The sequence below is a fragment of the Rhinolophus sinicus genome, linkage group LG14 (genome assembly GCF_036562045.2).
Source record: "Rhinolophus sinicus isolate RSC01 linkage group LG14, ASM3656204v1, whole genome shotgun sequence".
NCBI lineage: Eukaryota > Metazoa > Chordata > Mammalia > Chiroptera > Rhinolophidae > Rhinolophus > Rhinolophus sinicus.
The window spans coordinates 8897123-8920097 of record NC_133763.1 but is presented as its reverse complement, the minus strand read 5'-3'; the positions used below and the strand labels follow the sequence as shown (position 1 = coordinate 8920097).

Below are 22975 nucleotides of genomic sequence, written 5' to 3'. Positions count from 1 at the left end.
TGCCAGCCTGTGCTATTAGGTCTTACTAGAACTCCAGAGCTCAGGTGTGGGCCACTATCAAATTCACCAAGCAGAGGTGGTACTGGAGTGCATGGTCCCATAAAAACCCTTCGTGTGACTGACAATCTCACTCATTTTCATATAGCGTGTTTCTTCTTGGAGAACAGACCTCAGAGACAGATAAATCTTCATAGCCCCCCAGAAACAGCGAGGGAACAAGTACTTTCCCAACTCTGTTTAAGTGTCATGTTTTACCCAAAGTCAATGAACAGAAGTAACAGGACGCCCGTCACCCAAGGTGACCTTTGTGGAATGATTCGACCATACCAGTGGCAAAACGTAAATTAAAATAACACAAACAGCAAAACACCAAATTACCCGGTATCCTCCGTGTCTGTTGACCACCGTGGGGAGGCAGCGTGTCGTGTTCTCTCCTTGTTGAATGCAGAGGTGGTTATGAAGGCAGGGACTAGAAAAGGGAGAGTGGCGTTGAACACATGTAGCCGAAAGTACCCAGGCTGACGTTTCCCAAACCCTCCATTTCTCAGTGCGAAGGTCTGTGACACAGCACCAGGGAGCTGAAACAAGGCCAAGCTACAGTGTCCGCAGAACTCAAGTGGATAAAGATTTTTGAGCACGTCGATGAGTAGGGAGGGGGGCTGCAGACCTTGGACAAGTGGGCTTGTCTGCAGTAATAACACAAAAGGAAGGCGGGGAACCAGGAAGAACAACCGAGAGAAATCACAAAAAGATGGAGGGAGGGGAACCAAGGGAAAAACTGAGGTAATAGAGAAAGGGACAGGATAGTTTTTAAAATGAAAGGGAGAGAAATAGAGAAGAAAAGGGAAAACAGAAGAATAAAGTAAAAGAATAGAAGGGAGAGAGAAGAAAGGAAGGAAGGAAAGAGGAAGAAGGCAAAAGAGAGAAAAAGGCACAGAAGGACAAGAAGATGACCAGAGAGAGAGGAAATGAGAATGGGGGACAAAAGAAAGCAAAGGAAGGCAGTGTGAGGGCTTCCCTGGTCAGTAACCACAGCCTAGAAGCTTCGCTGCCAACCACAGAGCCCAGGTGCGGCTGCCCGATGCCGTGCCCACCTGGGGAAGGAGAGCTCAGTGGTCCCCTCCTCGTCCTGTCCCCCCACCTTCCCCCAGCCCTGACGGTGGGAGGAGAGAACAGGAGCCAGGAACTCGTGCCTCCTACCTCTGCTCCTTCTGTAATTGTGTTTTACTGGTGTGTCTCTCCTATTTCATCTCTAAGTCCAGGAAGGAACCTGTCACTCTGCATGGCACTTCTTGATTCCACTCTGCGGTCAACTCAAAGAAGACAGCGTTTTGCCTTGTTCATCAGTGTAGCCATTACACACTTAAGTGCGTGTGCAATGGGTCAATAAGTGGATGAATAAAGTCCCAAAGTGCCACCAAGGGGCACAGGTCCTACTTCCTTCCCTGTGGTGTTATGTTCTTGTACTGAGACTTGCAGCTGAAATGGCTCAACAATCCTTCCTCCCTTTCATTTCAGAAACTGGACCAACCGAGGAAGGGTAGATACCAGCTGATACTGACTTCTGGACACCAAAGCCACCACCAACATGAACAAAATGGCGGGAGAGTACCGGATGCAAAATTGATGCTTCCAGCCGATATGCTCATGTTACCTGGCTCCTTACTACCACAAGATGGCGACCCTAATTCTGTTTTAGATTTTCTTAATGAAGAGACATTTTTATATTACGAGGGACTATGAGTCAAGAGTGGCTTAATACCTGGCAGCCACTTGCTCCTAAGAGATGCAGGTATTCGTCTCATATGGTTTGGTGCCTACTCTCTCCAGTATAAAGTACCCACCTCTTGCGTAAGCCCGAGGCTCTTCCTTGCTGCACTAACATGTTTAATTGTTTCCAGAAGAGAACGTGTCACGCTTTCTAAATGTGACTGTAGCTTTTGAACTTCCAAACTCCATGGACAGAATCAAAAAGAACAAGTGGATTCATGTACACGATGATCCGTGTCTGTTTCTCTTAGACCTAATTATCAGAAACACAAACATCTGAAGTGTTTCGGTTTTCCCCTGGACTGGTTTCATTTCTGCTCTTCTGGCGCATTTATGTATTTATTCACAAAGTAAAGAATGCTTGTACTGCGAAATCCACGTAGCATTATACCAGTCAAACTATAAAATTTCACAATGTCTTCCTTTAGCACAACACATTTACCTGAACTCCTAACTTGTACTGCATATATTATCACAAAAGTTCAAAGGCTTACACGCTTAATGCATAGCTGGGGTGCGGAACGAGGTTAGGAAGTTGAGGGCATGTATATGATTATAGCTGCTGATATCAAACTCCTAAGAAAACGTTTTATAATAAAAGCTAACAATTATGTCCTTCTAAGTTTCCTGTCACAAAGCTGAGCACTTTTCATGTGTCAACTCGTTTAATTCTCACAACAGCCCTCTGGAATCGATCTTATTATCTGCCCACAGAGGCTCACAGAAGTTAAATGAAGGGAAAATAAATAGTAAAGAACGTAGTAAGGGCCCCAACACAGAAGATAGCTTCTGTTTTTTTAACACCTACTAATCGTGGTCAGTGACAAGCCTCTGTGCTTACAACCCATCCTGAAACCAGGCCAGTAACCCTGGGCCTCGTCCCGTGTGTGTCCTGTCCCCTCGGCCCCAGCTGGGTTGGTGGCACATTCTCCTGAGAGGACGCCTTCCCCCCTCACATGGGTCCTCAGTAAACAGACCAGGAGCCAGATCTCCTGGAGGTTTCGGAACCAGCCCCACTTTTTAATCTCCCCCACAAATTTAATTTTCACTAAAGAGTGGTAAGCAATTTAGAAATAATTTTTGTCTGCAGTCCCGCTTCTGCTTATGTGTGGAAGCCCGTCGCTACATGCCCGGGACAAAAACTCAATAAATGTGGTTTCCACCTCCTTTCCCCTCCTGGCAACAATATTCAAATGTAACAGATTCTTTGTGTACAGGCATATGCCAACTTTTCTGGCATCCTGTCAGCCTACCATGGTTTGGTTTTACCACTTCCACTTCTCAAAGCGTGGCACTGCACATACTGACTTTGAACCTGGAATTAAATTTGCTTTGAGAATTTCTTAAAGCCCTCTGACACAATGGGGGTTTCACAATAGCCTGCGTAGAGCCGCTGGTCTGTGGATAGAGAGTAAAATAGAATAGAAAGAAAATTTGACAAATAACACCAGTCTGGAAGCATACAGTTGAGAGCACACATTGATTTCCTTGTAGGAGGAAAACGCGTATAAGCAATGGTCAGTATGTGCAACAAATACAATCATATGGCTTTTTGGATTTGTTTTATGATAAAAATATAGTCAAGATATGCGTTAAATGAAACAGGAAAATGCAAGAGCTACTTGATCACTAATAAGAGTGCTTCCGTGATCGTGTTTTATTCACTGGCCTCACAGGACCTTTATATTTGTACGTAGAGTTACCAGAATCTGTATGTGCAGATTTAGCTCTAATGATAACAATTGACAGCAAAACAATACCAAGTGTAGGGCGGGACCCACAGGATTTAGAGCCGTGAGATCCAGGTTTAAATTCTGTTAGCCCTTCCTTCCGAAATGTTGTCACCTCTGAGCTCCAGTGTCCTCATGTGTGAACCAAGGATAATGAGACTGTCCCATCTCCATGCCAGACAGTATGATGGTCCCCCAAAGATACCCATGTCCTAATCCCCAAAACCTGTGACTATGTTCTGTTACGCGGCAAAGACGAAAGGTTGCTACTCGGTTGACCTTAAAATAGGGAGATTATCCAAGTGGGCCCATGTGATCACAGGGGTCCCTCAAAGTGTGGGGGGAAGGAGTCAGAAGAGAGTCCTAGGAAGAGGTGACCATAGAAGAGAGACGCAGTGTTGCTGGCTACACAGATGGACGAAGAGGCCAGGAGCCAGGAATGCAGGGGAACGTGCAGACGCTGGAAGAGGCAAGGATGCGGCTTCTCCCCCAGAGCCTCCAGGAAGGAACCCAGCCCTGCCGACAAATTGATTTTAAACCAGGGAGACCACGTGTCTGACTTCTGACTACAGAACTGCAAGATCATGCGTTTCTGTTGCTTGAGTCACTAAGTTTGTGGTCGTTGGTTCCTCTTTCTGAGGTAGGGACAAAAAAAGGTAATCAATCGAACCGCCACCCTTGGTGTCTTCCTCTAGCACGTGCTTTCTGACAGCGAATGAGTGCATCTCTTCATTTCCGTGTCCCTGGCCATGTTGCTAGGCTGGCAATTTCCCAATCCATCAAGTCCTGGTTCCGTGGGGATGAGCAGTTCTCCCCTCCATCTATCCCTTTGCTTTCCTGTTTGACTATGAGCAGCAAGAAATCTCCTCAACGAAATATCCAAGTTCATCGCTTACAAGTTTTACTTCCCACATACCCACAGGACACAATTCCTCCAAGCTTTCTGCCCCAATAACAAGGGTCCCCTTTGTGCCCTGAAAAGGCGAGGGAACGAATTCCCCCCTGGAGCCTTCAGGAAGGAGCACAGACCTGCTGACTCGTTTGATTTTAGTCCAGTGAGACCTGCATTGGGTCTCCCTCCCACAGAACCGTAGGATAATAAATGTATGTTGTTTTCAGCCACTAATTTGTTACAGCAGCCATAGCAGTCTTATAGGGCTGCCACAAAGACCGAATCAATAAGGTCTACAAGCTCTCAGCACACCAGTGTGAGGGGTTAGTGTGCCATGTGTGTAACAAAGGCACCTGCTCTGTAAATAGGGAGTCTGGTGGTGGGGGGGAACAGGTACACAGGTGACCACGCAGCAGGACTGAGCCCCAAAGTGAGGGGTACCCCTTTTCCGTGCGCCCTCACCAACCTGCACAGCCTTCCCTCACAGCCCTCACTCACCATTCTGAGTTCTAACTAACTGGGACGCGGTTCCCACTCAAGTTGGCATCTCCAAAACCCAGCACAGTGCGGTTATGTCGCAGATGCCCAGGGAGTCTTAATGAAATACATAAGCGAAGGTCCAGGGCCCAGGGTGAAACCGGGGCTGGGGGGCCCAGAGAACCCACCACTCTGCCTTTGCACGTTACTGTCTCTCGTTTCCCTCACGTCCCCAAGTTCATCCTTTTCCAATATGCATTTCACAAAACACTGGTGACATAGTGAGATGCCCCTTGGAAAAAAGGGTCATTTAACCAAGTACGGTGGGGAAACATTCCCTATCTTCTCCCTCTGGTAGAATGAAGACGCCTGTTAGCATTACAAAGAGAGGTTCTTTGGGAGAGAAAATTGTCTGGCTGATGGTCCTCACATTTTTTCCTGATTCCGCCCCTTGTTTGCACTTTGGGAACTTCTGCCTCCAGGGAGGTGTCACTGAAGTGACCCAGCTATGAAGCAGGGAGCTGAGGAAAGAACTGGGTTCGTGCTTGGGGCAGAGCAGCGGTTTGGGACATCAGTGAGCCTCACATCCCCCTGGAGGGCCTGCTCCAAGCAGAGGGCTGGGCCCCGCTGCAGCGATTGTGGGTCTGGGTGGGGCCCAAGGAACTTGCATTTCTAACACATTCCCAGGTGAGGCCCCGGGTGCTGGTCCAGGACCACACTTTAGGAACCACCAAACTGGGATATTCAAGGGGTCCTTCCTCCCTGGCAGTTTGTGACAGGACTCAACATTTCCAAGGTACTCCAATAGGAAAGGGAATCTCAGGGACCAAAGTCAGGGCTGCATATGTCTGTGGGCCTGCCCAAGTAGCGATTTCCTCCTCTCTTCCCAAACTGGGACATTGTGCTTGACCTTATTGTGAAAGGAGACCCTGAAGGAGAGCTATCTCCCACTGGTGTTATACCAGAATTGCTAAAACCTTCTGGTTGTCACAGAAGAAGACTACTGCTTCCTCAAATCCTCTGAGTGGTTTGGTGAGAGGGGTGGTCAGAGGGGTAATTTGGGAACATGGGACATTTGGTGGCAGGGAGGCCTGTGGGATTCACGCAGTCAGAGGACAGAGGGGTGGACATTTCCAGGCAGAGAAGGGAACCCCCGAAACCAATATGTGGGCCCATGTTCCATACCACCCTCTTCAATGACCTCCCTGTCCCCTGTCCTGGGACCTGCATTGTCCTGTTATAAAGAGACGCAGGGCTGGGAAGGGGTCTGAAACAGCCTGGTGGAACACTCCAGAACTACGTTCTAGCAGCCAAACTCTGTAAATGAATGGAGCCTTGGCTTTTCCTGATAGATCGACTCTCACTTGGAAGGGTCATAAAGAACATCAACAATGTCCTACGGCAGCTTCCTGCTGAGCCCTTTCTGCAGTGTTTCTGTGGAGCTCAGGAGCTGCATGTGATTTTGTTCTGCGACCCTTTCTCTGAGCACTCAAGTGCCGCGAGCTTGCAGTGACTGCCACGTCTGTGAGAGGTTTCCACTCTGGCCCTGCTGTTTGCCACTCCATTACCAGGGGGATCTTTTCAAATCACAGATCTGACCGTATCAGCCCCTGCAGAAAACACCCCAGAGGTTTTCCAGGGCTCTTAAGAGAAAGACCAAAACCCTAACCAGGGAGCTCGGAGGCCCTGCATGGAAGGGGTATCAGCCCCCTCACGGCCAGCCTCACTCTCTGCTCGCCCCACCCAGGTCTTCCTCCAGCTTCTCCAGTGGGCCTTGCGTTTCCCCCCATGTTGTATTAGGTTGGTGCAAAAGTAATTGTGGCTTAAAAGGTTAAAAATAACTGCAAAACCCGCAATGACTTTTGCACCAACCTAATATATGAATGAGCCAAAATGTGGCCCCTAGGTTGTTTATTTCCCCCACAGCAGGCTGAGACCTGTTAGTTCCAAAGCTTACTGGCAGCAAAGTCAAATTTTTATACATACAATTATTATAAAAATAGCCAAACAGGCAGATTTTTAGCTATTTAGCTCTGGCCTGCTTTGTATACCCTGTGAAACCACACCCAACATCTGCTGGCTGTTGATCAACTAAAGCCTTATACTCATGATACCTGTCATGCGGGAGACCCTGCTCGCTGCGCCATTTGTCGTGTGGGGCGGCCTGCGGGGTCTCTGCTCCCGCTCCCCATACAAGAACGCAGGACATGGTGAGGCCAAGAGGGAACACCCACGGAGCCATAGGTAGGGGAGTCATACCACTATATTCTCTCTGGCGGCATTATACTCTCACTGGAGGCTGGATCCACACTGTCCGCAAACCGCCATCCACGCTTGCCAGCCCAGCCACCATCTTCTTGCTAGCCCCCATTTTGCTGCTAGCGTAGCCACAGCAGTTATATTAGTGGCCATTGGCTCACTGGTTACAGCTGACGGCCAACTAGCCACAGCTGATGGCCATGCAATCACAGTTGATGGCCATTTACTACCTGAGCCAGCACCTGTCTATGTGAGGCCGAGAGCCTGGAAACTACTTTCTGGGGCTCTGTCCCCACAATACCCCATGGCCTTTGCCCTTTGCAGCTCTGTGACTCTGAGACCCCTGGCCTCAGCTGACATCACCTAGACACATAAGCCCCCCTCCTTCTCGACTGTGGTCCCCACACCACGACCTCTCATGCACCCCTGCTCCAGTACCACCCAGTACAGCTGGTGTGTTACTGCCTCTCAGGGTCCCCTGGTTTTCCCAGATCAACCTCTATTTATGGTTCACCACACTGGTCTGTCTGCCTGCACAGCTCTGTGTTTCTCAGCCTCAGCCCCAATCCCCCAGGAAGTCCCTCCCCTCCCCACCTCTCCCCCAAGACCAGGGGAAACCAACTCAATGCACACTCATAGCTCCACACCCCTCTCATGGGGGCAGTACCAGCTGCACCAAATCGCCGCTGTAATTGTCTGAGATGAATTTCCGAGGATTACCCAGTGACCTTCTCCCCCTGCCACTCGACGGTGAGCTACATGACAGCAGACTCCCGTCAACTTGTCTCACCACTGCAACCCTGGCAGCCAGCCAGTGCCTGGCATGAAGCAGAGTCTAGATAACACATTCGTGTGCGGAATGGGAACAGCAACAAAATGGCTTGACGAGGGTCATGTTGACATGCAATCTTCCAGGCTCCTAGGAAACAGCTGGGGTCTCTGCTATCCTGAGGATCAGGGTTTTCGTCTATCAGATTCCATCCAGATCAATACACCAGCACTGGCCTTTGTATTGATTTCTCTGTGAGCGTCCTGGGGCTCCCCACTCACTCATGAGGACAACCGCTGGCCCCTCCGTCGGCCGGGCCACAACCACACTGCTCTTTTCAAATCACAAATCGGATCACGTCCGCCCAGATCCAGTTGGCGTGAGAGGAGAGAGAGGTGTTTTAAGAGAATCAGTCTATCGCTGTTCAGGAATTTATAATGGTTCTACTATTGTCACACGATGTGAGTGTTGGTGTTGAAACAGGAATCGCAGTGAAAGGTAAAATGGAGTTCTCCTTATTGGACAGTCACTACCCTGTGTGAAATGCCAAGAGCCTGCCTGAAGCCCTCCGTGGCCAGCTGGACGGAGTCTGCTAAACACGGTGCACAAGGAGAAGAGGCCACCACCGGGTTATAAGCACAGGGAGGGAAGAGAAGGGACTGGGGACATTCATGCAGCTGACCGGTAACTCCTTTATCAAGCGTTTCCTGAGCTCCTTATCTGCTCCCCGCAGACTGGCCCTCCCCACTCCCTGCAGCGCATGCAACTTGCCCTGCACAGCACCTGGCCTCTCAGGGGACCACGAGATGGAAACGCAGCGCCCACGCAAACCTCCGTACCGAAGGCGTGCCCGCAGGCCTGGCCCTGCGGCGTCGAGTACTCCAGGCAGCCGGCTCTCTCTTCCAGGGCCGGGCAGGGCGCGCCGCCGTTCCGCGGCTCCTGCTGCACCAGGCGCCTCCGCACGCGGGCCGTCGGCTTGCACCGCGCTGCACAGCCGCTCCAGGGGCTCCACTCCCCCACGATGCACGGGCGAGCTGGAAAACAGGACCGAGGGACGCTCAGGCCGCAAGCCCGGCAGCCAGGCTGCTCCCCGCCACGTGGCGCCCAGCCCGCGGGACCTGAGCCCTGACTGGGCCCTGCATCGAAGGAACAGCCTCCGCAGGGTCTGGGTGACAGTGACTCCAATGCCCCGACGACGACGGTTAGCTGATAATCAAGTACCTGTCAGAGGAGGGTGGAGGTTTCCGGATCAGGAAGGTGGGTCTGAGCCAGGGACACACCCGAGAAAAGAAACAGAGGCCTCAGGCTATTTCCTCATTCTCCCCTGCTTAGATCAGATCTTCGCCCCGGTTTTTCCTTGATTTTAACTTTACCCTCCCCGGGCCAGAACGTTTTTTATTGTAGCAGGACTACATATTGCAGAAAACGTAAAGGGGAAAAAAAAAACGTTTAAAAAAAAAATGAACTTCACCCACCAATAACCCCACCACCTGCCCAAGTCAAGGCCACACCAAGGGACCCCTACGCTGGAGTCAGCTCCCGGGGGCTCAGTCTCATGCGGCTCAGAGACTCAAAAATTATGAGAGCTGGAGTTTAGAGATGAACAGCCAGGCCTCGCAGAGCTCGTGGTCACCATGAAAGGGCAGAATCAGGGCAAGAGTCTGGCCAACAATTCCGCGGCGGTGACTGTAAAATCAATGTGGCTGACATTGAACTGTCCCATTTAAAGTGCTAGTGAGCCTTTTCAAAGGACTGGAATGAGTTTTTTCATTGAGTTATTTCAATAGTTGGAATTGGACACAAGACAAGGACAGAAAGACAGAAGACAGACCTCTGAACTAGAGGCCAACACGCTTTCTTTCCTCGCAAAACCTGTATCACCCTCTTTCCCTAGATCACCCTCACGCTTTCGCACAGAATCTTCATCAAGGAAGCACCTTAATTTCTTTGAAATCTTCTGATCTTATTTGGAAACTCATTTGTGCCTCTGAGCACACTCTAGTTTGGGGTTCACGGCTTGTGGCAGGTGTATCATTTGGCAGCACATAGCTTCCTCAGACATAAAAAGGGTCACATGCAACATAGACTGTCTGTCACTAATTCAAAAATTCCAAACTTTTAAAATGTTTTTATTTAGTCACCTAAAACTTCACAGGTAGCACACGACTCATAGGTCAACTACCTAAAGAAGCAAAAATGAGCCACGTCAGAGTTCCTTCCCAATCTCTGCCGTGCAGACATCCTTTGGAAACTCGGTAACAGGTCACTTCCTGCTGTTGTCATCTCTTGTTGACCCTTCCCTTTTCGTTTTCAGAATCCCATGATGTAATTGGCCTGTGGAACTGAAAGGCATTTAAAGAGACTGTCAGGCTAGGACCTGGTTGAAAAGGACTCCTCTGGCCTTAATTCTTTCAACGGCTCTCTTCCCCACCCAAGTCTCTTCATCTCGGAGTCTAGCTAGTTCCTGCCCTGACGTTTTGGACTTAAACAACACTTAAGGATACACTTTTTAAAAAAATACACTTGTTTCAAGGATTAACATTGGGCATCACAATAAAATGAAATGTGCCACGGCGCTAACTCAGAATTCAGTAATATGACCTTGGGTTACACTCTATCCATGTGGTAAAAGATGACATCGGGGACAGTTTTCTGAATTTAGTCTCCCAGTACTTCAACATTTGTGCCTGTCCAATGTGTGTTTCTTTTATGTGGTTGCGTGCACCGTGCAAATCCTCAAATCACAGGATCATTGGATCAGCTGTTGTTCCCATTTGGTTCAAGTTTGTCCGTGGCAAAAAGCTACGTCCCGTTTTCACGATGCATGACTCTCATAGTCTCATCAAGAGAGTCAGAACGCTCTGGGGCCCCGAAGAATAACATCTCAATGTCTGCATGGTAAGTCAGAAGGAAAGACCAAGTTCACATGGAAATACAGGGTTCATGGAGAGGCAAAAGGTGTTCCACAAAATATTTTGAGTTGGAAGATTAATCTGAGGTATTCCTATTCTGTGGGAAACAAATCTATTCTTGACGAATGTGAGTTTTTGATGATTTAGATTGTAAATCATCGTAGGTCACATGCAATCTTTGGTCACGGAGCTTAGGGGAAGTAGGGAAACTTCTGACAGATTTATTACAAGTCCTATCTGACAGCTGCATGACACTGATTTCCTTTTGAACTATTCCATGAGTATTCTTGTTCCCTTCCCACGAAGCTTATCTAATTTACATCGACATACAGCACACCAAAATATTCTTTCTTAAAATCTGACTTTCTCAATTTTCACATTCCACTTGCTGTTCTGGGGCCTGACAGATGGTTATCTAGTGAGCAGAGTGATCACCTTGGACTCCCAGCTTGTCACAGCTTCCCGATGTCTGGAGAGTTAGGACATGATGACATCATCCCACTTATTGGAGGCGACAGAAGCCTAGATTTCATGGGTGCCAGGAACCTCGGCAAGCCCTTTTTTCTCTTCTTCATGTTTGTTTCAACACAATGTCACGTTCCGGTTGAGTTTCCCCAGAAGCAAATTCTGAGACACAGAGCTGAATGCAAGTAATTTATTTGAGAGGTGATCCCAAGAAGCGTAACGAGAGAATGGAGAGCACAGGCAGGCAGGAAACATGGAATAGAGACCAGGGATATGAAGCAGACACCCAAGTCCCTACTTCAGGCCCAGTGGGCACCTCTGGCTCCCAGCTCAGCGGGAAGTGAGATAATCTAGAGTGTGAGGAATTATCGAGTCCTTCCTGCTATGCTAGCTAGTTCCCTGTCCTCACGAGCTTTCTGTGATAGATGGCCCTACCACAGCCACAGGAAGAAAGGTCCAGAATAGGAAAGTAAGTTACACATTTCAGGAACGAATTTACACAACACAAGAGTAGGGTATATGTTTGCCTGCTCTAACAGGGTATCTAGTCATAGCCAGCCACATACAATTACCTGAAAAGATGTGCCACTGACTTTATTTTCTTTTTTAATAAATGGCCTTTGAAATTCCCTCAGTGGTTTGCCACTGAATTTGGAATGAAACTCAAACTCCCTGCCGTGTGTGACTGGCCTGGGCCGGCCCGTCCACTCCCATCTGGAACCGTCACCCCACTACCTCTGTGCCAAGCTCCAGCCATGCTGGCTTCCTGACCTCTTGAAAACACCCAAATTCTTTCACCCTCTCCTTTGTTGTATGTTCGCTCTGCCAGTTCCTCCCACACTGGGCATGGCTGGATTCGACCCATCCTTTAGGTCCCAGATGAATTATTTTCTCCTCAGAGAGTCCTTCTCTGGCCAGCTTAGCTAAGCTGTCTCCCAGCATCCCTTTACACACCCCTCAAAATTATTTCCTCTCAGACCTCAGTGTTCTTTGCCTTCTAGCAACTCCATGATTCATAATTCCTTTTTTTTTGTTTTGTTTTGTTTATTGTTGCTGAGTTTTTCATTTCATGCCTAGTGCTTGGCACTTGGTAGATGCTCACAAAATATTTGTTGAATGAATGAATAAAATGGCATTGGGCAAGCTCTTCCTCCTTCGTAAATAATGTTCTACATTGAAGCAGACTCTGGTCTGCTTATCTCATGAGTTAGAAGCCAAAGCACTGACGGAAGCTCCAGAGTGGGAAGAAAAGCCGGTGAAACTAGAAGCTCCCGTAGCCAACACGAGGGAATTCTTAGCCTGGCCCAGAGCTGTCTGCACCCTCCTTGCAATGGCGGCCCCCAAGGGTCTGTGCCTTCAGATTAGGTAGATCTGGCTGCTCTTGACAGGCACAAGTCCATTTATGTCTCCTGCTAGTACCACATCTCGAATGCAACAAACTTCTTTCATGTCACCATCTGCAGCGTGAAATGGTATTTCCTTTTATTTGAGCCAAATTTCCCTCACACAAGAATTTCAGAATCTGGTGCAAAAACATATCTCTGTTGATCTTATCTGTGCCACTCAGGAACTTACTGTTTCAGGAGGTCCCCTTTCCTCCAGCACAGACTTTTCAGGTTGAATACTCCAGCTTTTGGATCCATCTTTCTATAGACACTTCCCCTCTCAGAATGACCCCTGGACTCAGCCTTGGTGTGTTGTGGCAGCCAGAACCACACACACTAGTCTCAGTCTTTAGGTACTAAAGGGTAATTTTTAAAAATGGTTTTCTAGTGCTTTTCTGGATGGTGCCAAATATAAGCATGCGTACACACACACACACACACACACACACACAAACACACACACACCACAACAAACAGCTGACACCAGAAATAGAGTTTGGATTACTTCTCCCTAATGGAGGGCCTTGCTTTTATTCTCATGTGGCCTCTCCTCGGTTGAGCACAGACTCTCAAGCATTCCCAGTTGTATCTGACCCTGCCTGCATGGCTGTCTGCTGCCTCCAAGTTTAAGGCCACCCACGATCCAGTGCCTTCTCCCTTACACTGTCAAGTTCAGATATTCCTAATCATTCCTAAGGAAATATTCTTTTTACACTTTACTCACAGCAGGATTATTTACACAGGGCTGTTGCTTTCTGACGTTCCATGGAAGGAAAAGAAAGCCCCTTTATCCACACGCACACGTATCTCACAATTTCAAATGTATATTATCCGCCTTTTGAACCTTGCCAAAACGCCTCTAAAAGTCAAACAAGACTATGTTGCCCAAGTGCCTATTGACCCCCTGAGAAAGCCTCTAATAAAATGACCAAGTATTTTTTTCCTCTTGCAGAAACCATGTTATCTGGCCCCCAGTAGGGTTTGTTTTGTTTTGTTTTGTTTTTCTTTCAAGACATTAACTGGACAAGCTGCATGAAATGCTAGCAAGACAATTAAATGTGCTACCTCATTAGAAAAATGGAATTTTACACACCATAGAAACCCAGGAAAGAAAGGAGATGGAAATCAAAAAGATAATGATGCTTTTTCTGGACAGTAAGTTTCCAGGTGGGTTTTTGTTGTTTTTTTCTTTTGTGGCTCTCTATATTTTCCAAATATTCTGCAGCATAGCTTTTGTAGTCAAGGCAGGAAAATGTTATTTTTAAAAGGACATGTGGAAACACCCCAGCTGGCAGTGCCCTCTGACACCACAGAGAGCAGCCCCTCGGTGGAATGACTGCTCACGTTGTTTTGACAAACGTTATCAAGTGACACCACAGTAGCCATCAGGGGACTGCAAAGAGGAACAGGACACATTTTGCCCCTGAGCACACAGCCATGGAAGACTCATCCACTCTGCCAGTGTTTATCTGGGGTCTACCCTGCAAAGTACACAGCTTCTCATAAAGCCTCATTTCTCTGAGGCAATACAAACATAATGTTTAACCATGTGAGCTATGGATCTGGGTTCAAATCCTGGGTTCAAATCTCGCGTCTTCACTTAGTGGTGTGACTTTGGACAAATTACCTAATCTCTAACCACCTGGTGTCACACCTCATTTTATTGCGTTTCACTTTCCTGTGCTTCACAGTTGTTGCTTTTTTTTTTTTTTTTTTTTTTTTTCACGTATTGAAGGCAAGACCCTCCACCAGCAAAAAGATTATGACTTGCTCGATTGCGATACTCGCTTTATTGCGGTGGTCTGGACCTAAACCCGCCGTACCGCTGAGGTATGCCTGTAACCTCGGCAGGTTGTGAGACAAAAGTAAGTTTAGAGCTGTGAGGTGCCTGTGAGAGGGCCTGGCCTGGAGCCAGTGCTGGGGAAGCCTTGGCAACTCTACCCTCCTTGACTGCACACCCAGGGCTGCAGCCAAGTTCTGCATGATGAATCCTGGTGCCAGGCCTTGCTCGTTTTTTTTCTGCAGAGACAGAGGCAGGGGAAGCCACACGCGGTCTCTCAGTCACTCCGGCTCCAGTAAAGCCTCCATTTTCTAAATCTTTATAGATTGGGACATCATTCCCTTGGGTGAGTTTTGGAGCCCATATTTTTAAGGATGGTGCCCCTTCTTCCTCCAGATATGACGTCAGAGATTTTGGCCAGTTGGTTTCCTAAATGCCGCATAAATCTAGAAGAGACTGACCCATCTAGGCTTCTCAGTTTTGGTCCCTCTCCACTTGGGTTAATGATTCGTCTTCCCTTACGTTGTTCATCCAAGATCTAATGCAAACTACTGTTTCTATGAGCTTAGAATGCAGACTCCAGGAACCCAGCTGAGACGGGGACGCCTGTGCCTGATAAGCGGGTTTTGCAAGAAGTTCTCCCAGGACGGGTCACTTGGATCTGTCCCCCCTCTGCTTCGCCCCTTCCCCCCCAACCCCTGACCAGGCCAATGGTGAATTTTCTATTCTTTTTGGGGGATGGGGGAGGATGTATGAAAATACGTAATTGGTACTGAAACCCATGCCATCATCATAATGAGAATTTCTGAGATAATTAGTTTCAGAACAGATTTTTTTTTAATGGCAGCTTAGTAATTCTATAGATCCACTAATATATTTTTATTCTGAGTGAGTGAAAAATAACTTTCTATTTAGAAAAAGAAATGCTAGTATTTTATCTTTTAGCCACACCCCCCCAAAAAATGCACTTATCAAGATGAAAAAATCAGAAGGAACAGAAGTAAGGCATGTTTAGTTCTGACACAGTTCCATTTTCTGTTCACATTTAATGTCACTTCAGCCAAAAGGCTTCGGGCAGCATCAATGGATAACACAGCATTGGGTAAGGAGGAGATGAGATTCTAAGAGGCGGAATGGGGTATCCGTGCTGCCGAGCCTTGATTTAGCTGGAAATAAATCATAACCCTGCATTAGCACAAACAGATGTGGCTGATGGCAGCTTGAAATCAGGCAGCCGTGGGTTCAGCGCTCACTCCACGGCCCATTCGTGGTCACTTAGTAATGGGAAAGCCCTCTGGCAGCCTCAGTTCCTGTAAAATGCTAACACAGGCCAACCCGACCTCCCCCAAGCCCCAAAGTCAGCTCATTTGTGACAGTTGTCCAGGGCTGAGGACGCAGAGCACCTCAGCGCCAACCTGACCTTCACTCACTCTCAACTCTGAGGCACCAGCAGGCTCAGTCTCCCCAAAGTGGCCAGCTTCCAACCATCTCTATTTTCTTCCTCCCTTCCAAAAAACAAAACACTCTAGGTGCAGAGAATTTACCAACAAGGAGTCTTTTCAGTCCCGCCATCTTCTTCTGCTAAGCTAGATTTCTTTCTCAGTCTTTCCAGAGATGGTGAGGTCATCTCCCACCTTCTGCTATCCCTTACCCAATAAATCCCCACTCCAACACGACAGGCTTTTTGTTTTAATATGTCTACCTCCTGGACTGAAAAGAAGGGATGTATTTTTGACCAAATCAAGACTTGGATGATTCTGCAACTCCTCATAGCACTGTTAGGCCTCACTAGAAAGCCAGTTTTTCTCAGCTTGCTCACCTTGTCTGTGCTGGAATCGCGCCATATCTAGCTATATTCACTATCCTGTTCTCCAGCTTACCTTAGGGCCTAGCCTAGCACCTGGCATAAAAGGTTGACACCAACAACCAGTGATGCTTTCCTCCTAGAATTCCCTTCCCCTTCTAGAGACCTCTCGCTCATTCTCTGGGACTAGACTGCCCATCCCCTCCTCTGGTCTTCTGAGTGTTTCCTCTCTAGCATCCCAGGTCCTTTGTTTTGGCACTAAGCGTGCTGCAAGTGGTTTTGCATGTGTGACTATGAACTTCTCAGGGGCAGAGACTATGCCCTCACCATCTTTGTGTCACTGTGCTTGCCATGGTCTGGGGGACATTATCTGAACTAGGGGAATTCTGTATTTACCTTTAACATGTAGGTAAATCCCTCGCGTGGGAGGGTTGAGTGAGAGAGGCTACCACAGTGGACAGGGTGTACCTGAGTGACCCAGGTAACTGAGGAAAACAGGGGTTTTCCTGTTTGGGGTGGCTACCTGAGGAGGGGGCTGAGGACAGCTGGCCCGAGGGCACTGCATCTCCTAACTGACTCTTCACCTTACTTTAGTAGTAAAAGCTCCTGGCCTTGGAGCAGGAAAGTGAAAGAAGTTTATCAAAAAGAAAATCAATATTCATAGGTAAATCATCAACTTTCCATCAGGGTCAAAAAAATCTTAATGTGTTTCAACCGTGTTCTTTCAGCAGCGGGCCTGGCTGACCATCCTGCCATGGGCTCGTGGCCTCTTCCCGCAGAACAGAGGCAGGAGGGGAGCTGCTCTCTACCAGGCCCCCAGCCCTGCTGGTTACTCTCCCGGGAAGATGTGAGGATCCCACACCGAGATCCTTCAGGTCAAACCCTAACAACTGCGTGGCGTTGGGGGTGATGCGATTAAGGGGGGTGGGGGGGCCCCGAGCTACTTCTATTTCCGGAGCTGGCTTCTCTCAGGTGCACCTCGTTCTTCAGAACTACCCTCACCATTTCTTCCTTTCCCTTTTAATGTAATTAAATCATCATTTATTGAGCCCATACCAGGGGCTGTGATACTGTGGGAAATTTAAGGATGAAAAAGACTGACCCTAAAGGGAAACCAGCAAGATTACAACACAGTAAGATCCCTGAGATAAAAATAGTTATCAAGCTATATAGATAAAACTGAATTCAAAGGACAGAGGGAACACTTTTTTGTGAGGAAGGGGCTCTATCCACAGGCTGGAGTCTGGAGTCAAGGGCAATCGTGCTCCTCCAAGAACTTGAACTCCCCGCCCCCCCATCCCTGCCCCCGGAGCAAGCCCTTGGCACAAAGTGGGATCATTACACATTCCTTCTCTCGTCACCCTTCACAGAGCCCTTAAGGTCCCTGAGGATTAACAGGATGGAAGTGGAGCCTGACCCAGGGGCGGGTCCTGGAGCCTGTCAGCGCCGCTCTCCAGGCGGGAGGTGGCCCTAGCAAGCTTGAGTTCCTGAGAGGACGAATTCATCCAGCAGAAGTGACCTGCACCCCTCCAGAAAGTGCTCCAGCACTTTCCATCCAGGCTCTGGTGGGAGGGATGCTTTGGAGAGGGATGTGTAGATGGAAGGGGGCTGGAGAGGCCTAGGATAGAGTCTGGGGTGCCCACAGACGGAGGGAGCTGGAAGACCCTGGACAGATGGAGCTGGTGTACCTGGATGGAAGGGGTGGACCGGGATTGAGAGACCGGCCCCACCACGACGGAAGGGGCCGGAGGATGCCTGGTCCTCGGTGTGGGACTCTGTCCCTTGGCTGCAGGCTAACGGCCGGTGCCCTCCCTCCCCCCCCCCCCCCGGCCCCGCCACCCACCTGGACACGCCCTGGTGTAGTCGAAGCAGCAGTCCCCGGTGAGGAGGCAGGCTTGGTCACAGAAGCACGTCCCGTAGACCCTGTCCAGCCTCCAGCCTCGGGCAAAGCAGGCGGGGTCCCGGCCGGGGCAGCAGCGCCCAGCCTCAGCGCAGCCTGCCAGGGCGCCGGGCCACAGCCGCGCCAGCGCGCACAGCGCCAGCCACAGGGTCCTCATGACCAGCGCTCCCGCGGCGCCGCCGACGCCGCAGACCTTGGGAACCGGTTCTGTGCGCCTCCGACAGCGGCAGCCGGGAAGCGGCGGGTGGCTCTCAGCGGGGCCCGGCCCTGCTCTGCTCCGCGCGCGGCCCCCGCCCCCCCGCGCCGCCCCTCCCAGCGGGGCGGGTGCTGCGGCTGCCCCGGCCCAGGTGGGGAGCTCGCTCTCCCGGGCGCCCCGCGATCCGCGCTCGGGGCGCCACCTCTTCCCGCGGGGACCGCCAGGGGGCCAGCGGAGAAGCAGGTGCCCCGGATCCCAGCGGCCCAGCAGCCTGGCCAGGGCAGCCCCCTTTCCTGTCCCCAAACTCAGCTTCCTAACGTCTGGGGACATGTTAGCAAGTGGGCATTGTCACTGTCAAGCCAGGGGACGAAGAGTGCTTCACATGCAGCAAGTGGGTCCCAGCAACGCACTGCGCGCGGGTCACCCTGACTTCGCCCAGGGACGCCCGTGCTCTATTTACTACCGGGTACCGTCCCCACGGCCACAGGGGCCCCTCAAAATCGAGGCGATATGACCAAAGCAGCATCCTCTCTGCAGCATTTTATAATGGGATTTTCCTGCTCTGGGAAAACAACACTTTGCTTCACTGAAGAGGCAATTGACGAATGTTAAGGAAAGGAGACATAAAACATAAACGATGTTTTAGGAATAACCTCTGCTTTTAAAACATGCTTGCCTAAGTTTGTATATACATTTTCTTCCACCTTTCTCTCCAAGTATATTCTCCGCACCTCTTTTTGTTAACCAAAAAGAATCCTGGAAGTTTAATTTAAATTTATGCTCTAAATCACTTAAACTATTATGGTTTTTGCGAGAAACCAAGAATATAAAATTTCCTGTATCTGTGGATCTAAGGAATCTGATTAAAGACTAGGGTTTTTTTCTTTTCTCGTACAAAGACTTCTCAAAGATGAACTTCCTTTATTCTTTAGAGAGAAAAGTAACAAAAGTAAAAAATAACAATAATAAAATAACTTTACTACAAACGTAGTAAAACAATAATCAAACATAAAAGAATAAGCAAAAACAGTTGTGAAATGAAAAAGATATGAAGATGCATTATAAGAATTGTATCTCATAAACTCTAATCACAGATAAAGTTAGACCAATGTAAAAAAGTAATCGTTTTTCATTGTCCAAAGAAAATGCACTTTAATGTTACAGAGAAATTCTTTCTTTGTGATTATTTATGCAAATAAATTTTAGGGTTGGCCGTTTATTTTTGTTTTCCATTTTAGATAAATCTCTCTTACTTTTTGCAATTTAAATAAAAATCATATACTTCTTTATTTTTTATATTTTTAGTTCTTGGTAGTTGGTACTAAATACCTCTCTCCGCAAATTATACCTCTGCCTTTTACCTGTGTTGTAGGTTTTATTAGCAGCTTTGTACTAACTCATTCATGTAATTTATCCCTCACTTCTTCCCTAAGGCTATCTGCTTTACGGAATATCTTTAGCTAGACTTATTCTGTAATGCCATAAGAATCCGGAATTGTTCCAGAAAAAAAAAATGTGAAGGAAAATGATTCACTGGCAAGCTCATTTTCAGGAATAAAAAAAAAAAAAAAGGAAGACATACAGAAAATGGAAGAAGATGACCTCCCGTCTAGAAAATTTAAAAAAGCATGCCAAATGCTTGCTCAAATACCAATTTTTTTTCACTCCTTTCTCCCTTATCCCCAGACAAAATCGAAACCAAAAATCAAAAACAAAAGTTGGGGGTCTGTGCTCAGGAGGCTTGCGTCCAGTTCTGATTCCATGTTCTCGGACAAATCACTTCAGTGTCCTCAGCTCAAACACAGAACACTAAACCCTTTCAGAGTGCTGTGAGATGTCTAGAGAAACCAGACAATGTGTGTAAATTGAGCACACAGTGGGTGCAAAATAACTATTAGTGTCATAATGTCCACCCCACTCCTACTCCATAATTTAAGCCTACAAGCAAGTGAAAGACAGACTAAGTTTCAATAGTGTGCAAAGGCAGGGAAAGCACAAAGTTGAAAAGAACAAATAAAACCACAAATAAACGATGACTTCTTTAATGCCAAACATAGCATGGAGCTTGTCTCTGGTAAGTCACATTGAAAGCAACTCATCTCAAGTTAAAGCCCGCACTGTCTTAAAAACCTCAAGACAAGGCTCCCCTAGTGGTCCTTGCAAATAAGCATTTCCGGCCTGACAGGCAAAATCAGGGGGACCCTGACATTTAAAGCCATGGAGTTCACATTCTTACTGGAAATTGGGTGCAGTCAATGTAACAATTAGTCACTTTGTTTGCCATGTCTTGTAGATCTTTCGAGAACAGAAGTCATCCCAGCAATCATGGGGGTGACTATAGGAAGTAATCAAATGCACCTTAAAAGACACCCTTTCTTCTGAAGCCTTTGGAAGCTGTCCAAGACTGGTAAAATTACAGAGGGGAGCGGAGGCCTTTCTGCTTATCAGATTCCAGAATGCAGTCATTTTAAAGGACATCCACACATGTGATCTCACTGGACAGCACATAACTGTGAAGAAAATATTGGCACCTCCACTTTGCAGATGACAGAAATTAGACGTGTAGGTAATTAGTGGCAAAACGAGACTAGAACTAAAGTTATTCTTTCCACAATGGTTCCAAGTTCATCTTTCAAGCACGGTGGTTGTGGTGGTGAGATGGCAATGGAAAGTAAAGACAAGTAAGATTAAACGCTGTACTAAATAGAAATCATTTTCAAAAAGGTTTGGATACATTTAAAATATAGGGAGGGACCCAGGACGCGGTGAGGGATGTAAAAGGACTCTCGTGAGACTGACAAATAGACTAGTTGATTCTTAGTCAGGTTCGGAACATGTGTCAGAGGCAGAGTACTGCATGGATATCCATAACATTGTATTTTGTTATCAGATACCTTTGATTGTAAGAGTCACCATTATTTTATGGAATATTAAGATACAGTACATAAGACATAAGACAAAACACGATCAATTAAAGTATGGTATGTACTTACACGTGGATTACAGGATGGTTTTAGTCTTTCAGGCCACTATAACAAAATGCCATAAACTGGGTGGCTTTTTCTCGCATGTTTGGAGACTGGGAAGTCCAAGATCCAGGTGCCAGCACATTCGGTGTCTGATGAAGGCCGGCTTTCTGTTCACAGACGGTGCCTTCTGGCTCCAACTTCACGTGGCAAAGGGCTGGGGAGTTCTGTGGGGTCTCTTTTATCAGAGCACGCATCTCACCGTGAGGGCTGCACTCTCATGACCTAAGAACCTTTCAAAGGCCCCAACTTCTAATCCCATCACTTTGGGGGTTAGGTTTCAACATACGAATCTGGGGGGGGCACACAGACATTCAGTGCCTTGTAAGACTGGATCTCAGTTTCTGAGATGGTGACGTATGAGAAAACGTGCATCTTAGAAAAAAACGAAAAATGGAAGAGGTCACACTTTCTTCACTTTACATTTTATATGAGACACCGTTAGTTTTTTCATTTGGTGGGAGAGGAGGCTCAGAGGAGCTCACTGGACTCCCCAGTATTCCAGGGGCTCCAGCCCTCATTTCAGAGCTGGCACTGTTCATTCGGTTCCAGTCATTTGCTTTCTGTAGGCGACATGCTACTCCAGGCTGAGGGCCAAAGATGGGTGACAAATGGTCCTTCCCTAAGGAGACTTTTGTCTCGTGGAGATGTTAGTCATGTGACAGTCATGGCAACATGTTGTGATAGGTCTTATTCTAAAAGAGGGTGGTGGGGGTGTCTGAGATACCGACCCTGGAGCTGGGCAGACAAGAGAGGATTGAATTTGAGTTATAAAGGCTAGGATTGGTTCACTATTAGTCCCTTTACTTTCTCCCTGGAAAGTGCAGTCTGAGCCCCCAGGAAAAGCTCGCATACCTTTTGGGAAGGTCCTGCCTTGACAGGCTGATACCTATTCATTTAATGATGCCTAAAGTTCAGGCAAGAATCCAAAAATGCTTGTTGACGATTGGTGTACGTAATGTACCTTGAGCAATTCTCCCCTTACCACCTTAAAACAAGAGGTCCAGGACACCTCCACGGAAGTTTATGCTGCCAGTTGTGTATCTTTGACCCTACGGATTACATACCTGGGGAGAGGATACGGAGATGGTTAAGTAAATGCGTTGGTTGCCTGTAAAATATTCGTTCTTCCCTTCTTTTTCTAACAGCCTCCAGGTTTTCCTTTCCAGAAGGAGCACCCCTTCTCTCTATCATGTGACAGCAGCTCATCTTGGGTGCATGAGCTTCCCTCCTGGTTCTACGGATGGGTTCTGAGGATTAATCCTGTCCTCAGCATATGGACTAGTGCAGAGATTGGTCCAAGCAGAGCTGCAGGATCAGGACGTTCATTCGACCAATGATTCACTTTCACCTTGGCCTTTCCTGGGTGTGAATGAGGCCACGGGGGGCAATGTGAAGCCAGCGTGAGACCAGGCAGATCAAGCCAGGAAGTCAGAGCCCGGGATCTCAGGGCTTGGACTGAATGACACTGCAAGCCACACTTCCCCTCTTCATGCCCCAGCCCCCAATACATCCTTCTTATAATTTACACCATTTTGTTGTCGTTTCTGGGGCTTAAAACAAAAGCACCCAACAGAGGTGACACAGAAAGTGAAGCGCTCAGGTTTTAA

General features: G+C 48.0%; 1 protein-coding gene across 2 annotated transcripts in view; it reads right to left on the bottom strand.

The window, feature by feature from the left end:
- The window catches only part of SBSPON (somatomedin B and thrombospondin type 1 domain containing), a 33568-nt gene extending 15045 nt beyond the window's left edge, over positions 1 to 18523 (bottom strand). Inside the window, exons 1-3 of one of the 2 annotated variants that reach the window (XM_074319301.1) lie at positions 18087 to 18523; positions 8737 to 8931; positions 379 to 469 (exon numbers count right to left, since the gene is read on the bottom strand). In XM_074319301.1, the coding sequence (XP_074175402.1) occupies positions 379 to 469; positions 8737 to 8931; positions 18087 to 18300 (500 nt within the window). In that variant the 5' untranslated portion in view covers positions 18301 to 18523. The remainder of the gene's footprint in view (positions 1 to 378; positions 470 to 8736; positions 8932 to 18086) is intronic. The other variant, XM_074319300.1, reaches the window with a different exon arrangement.
- Between the last annotated feature and the right edge of the window lie 4452 nt (positions 18524 to 22975).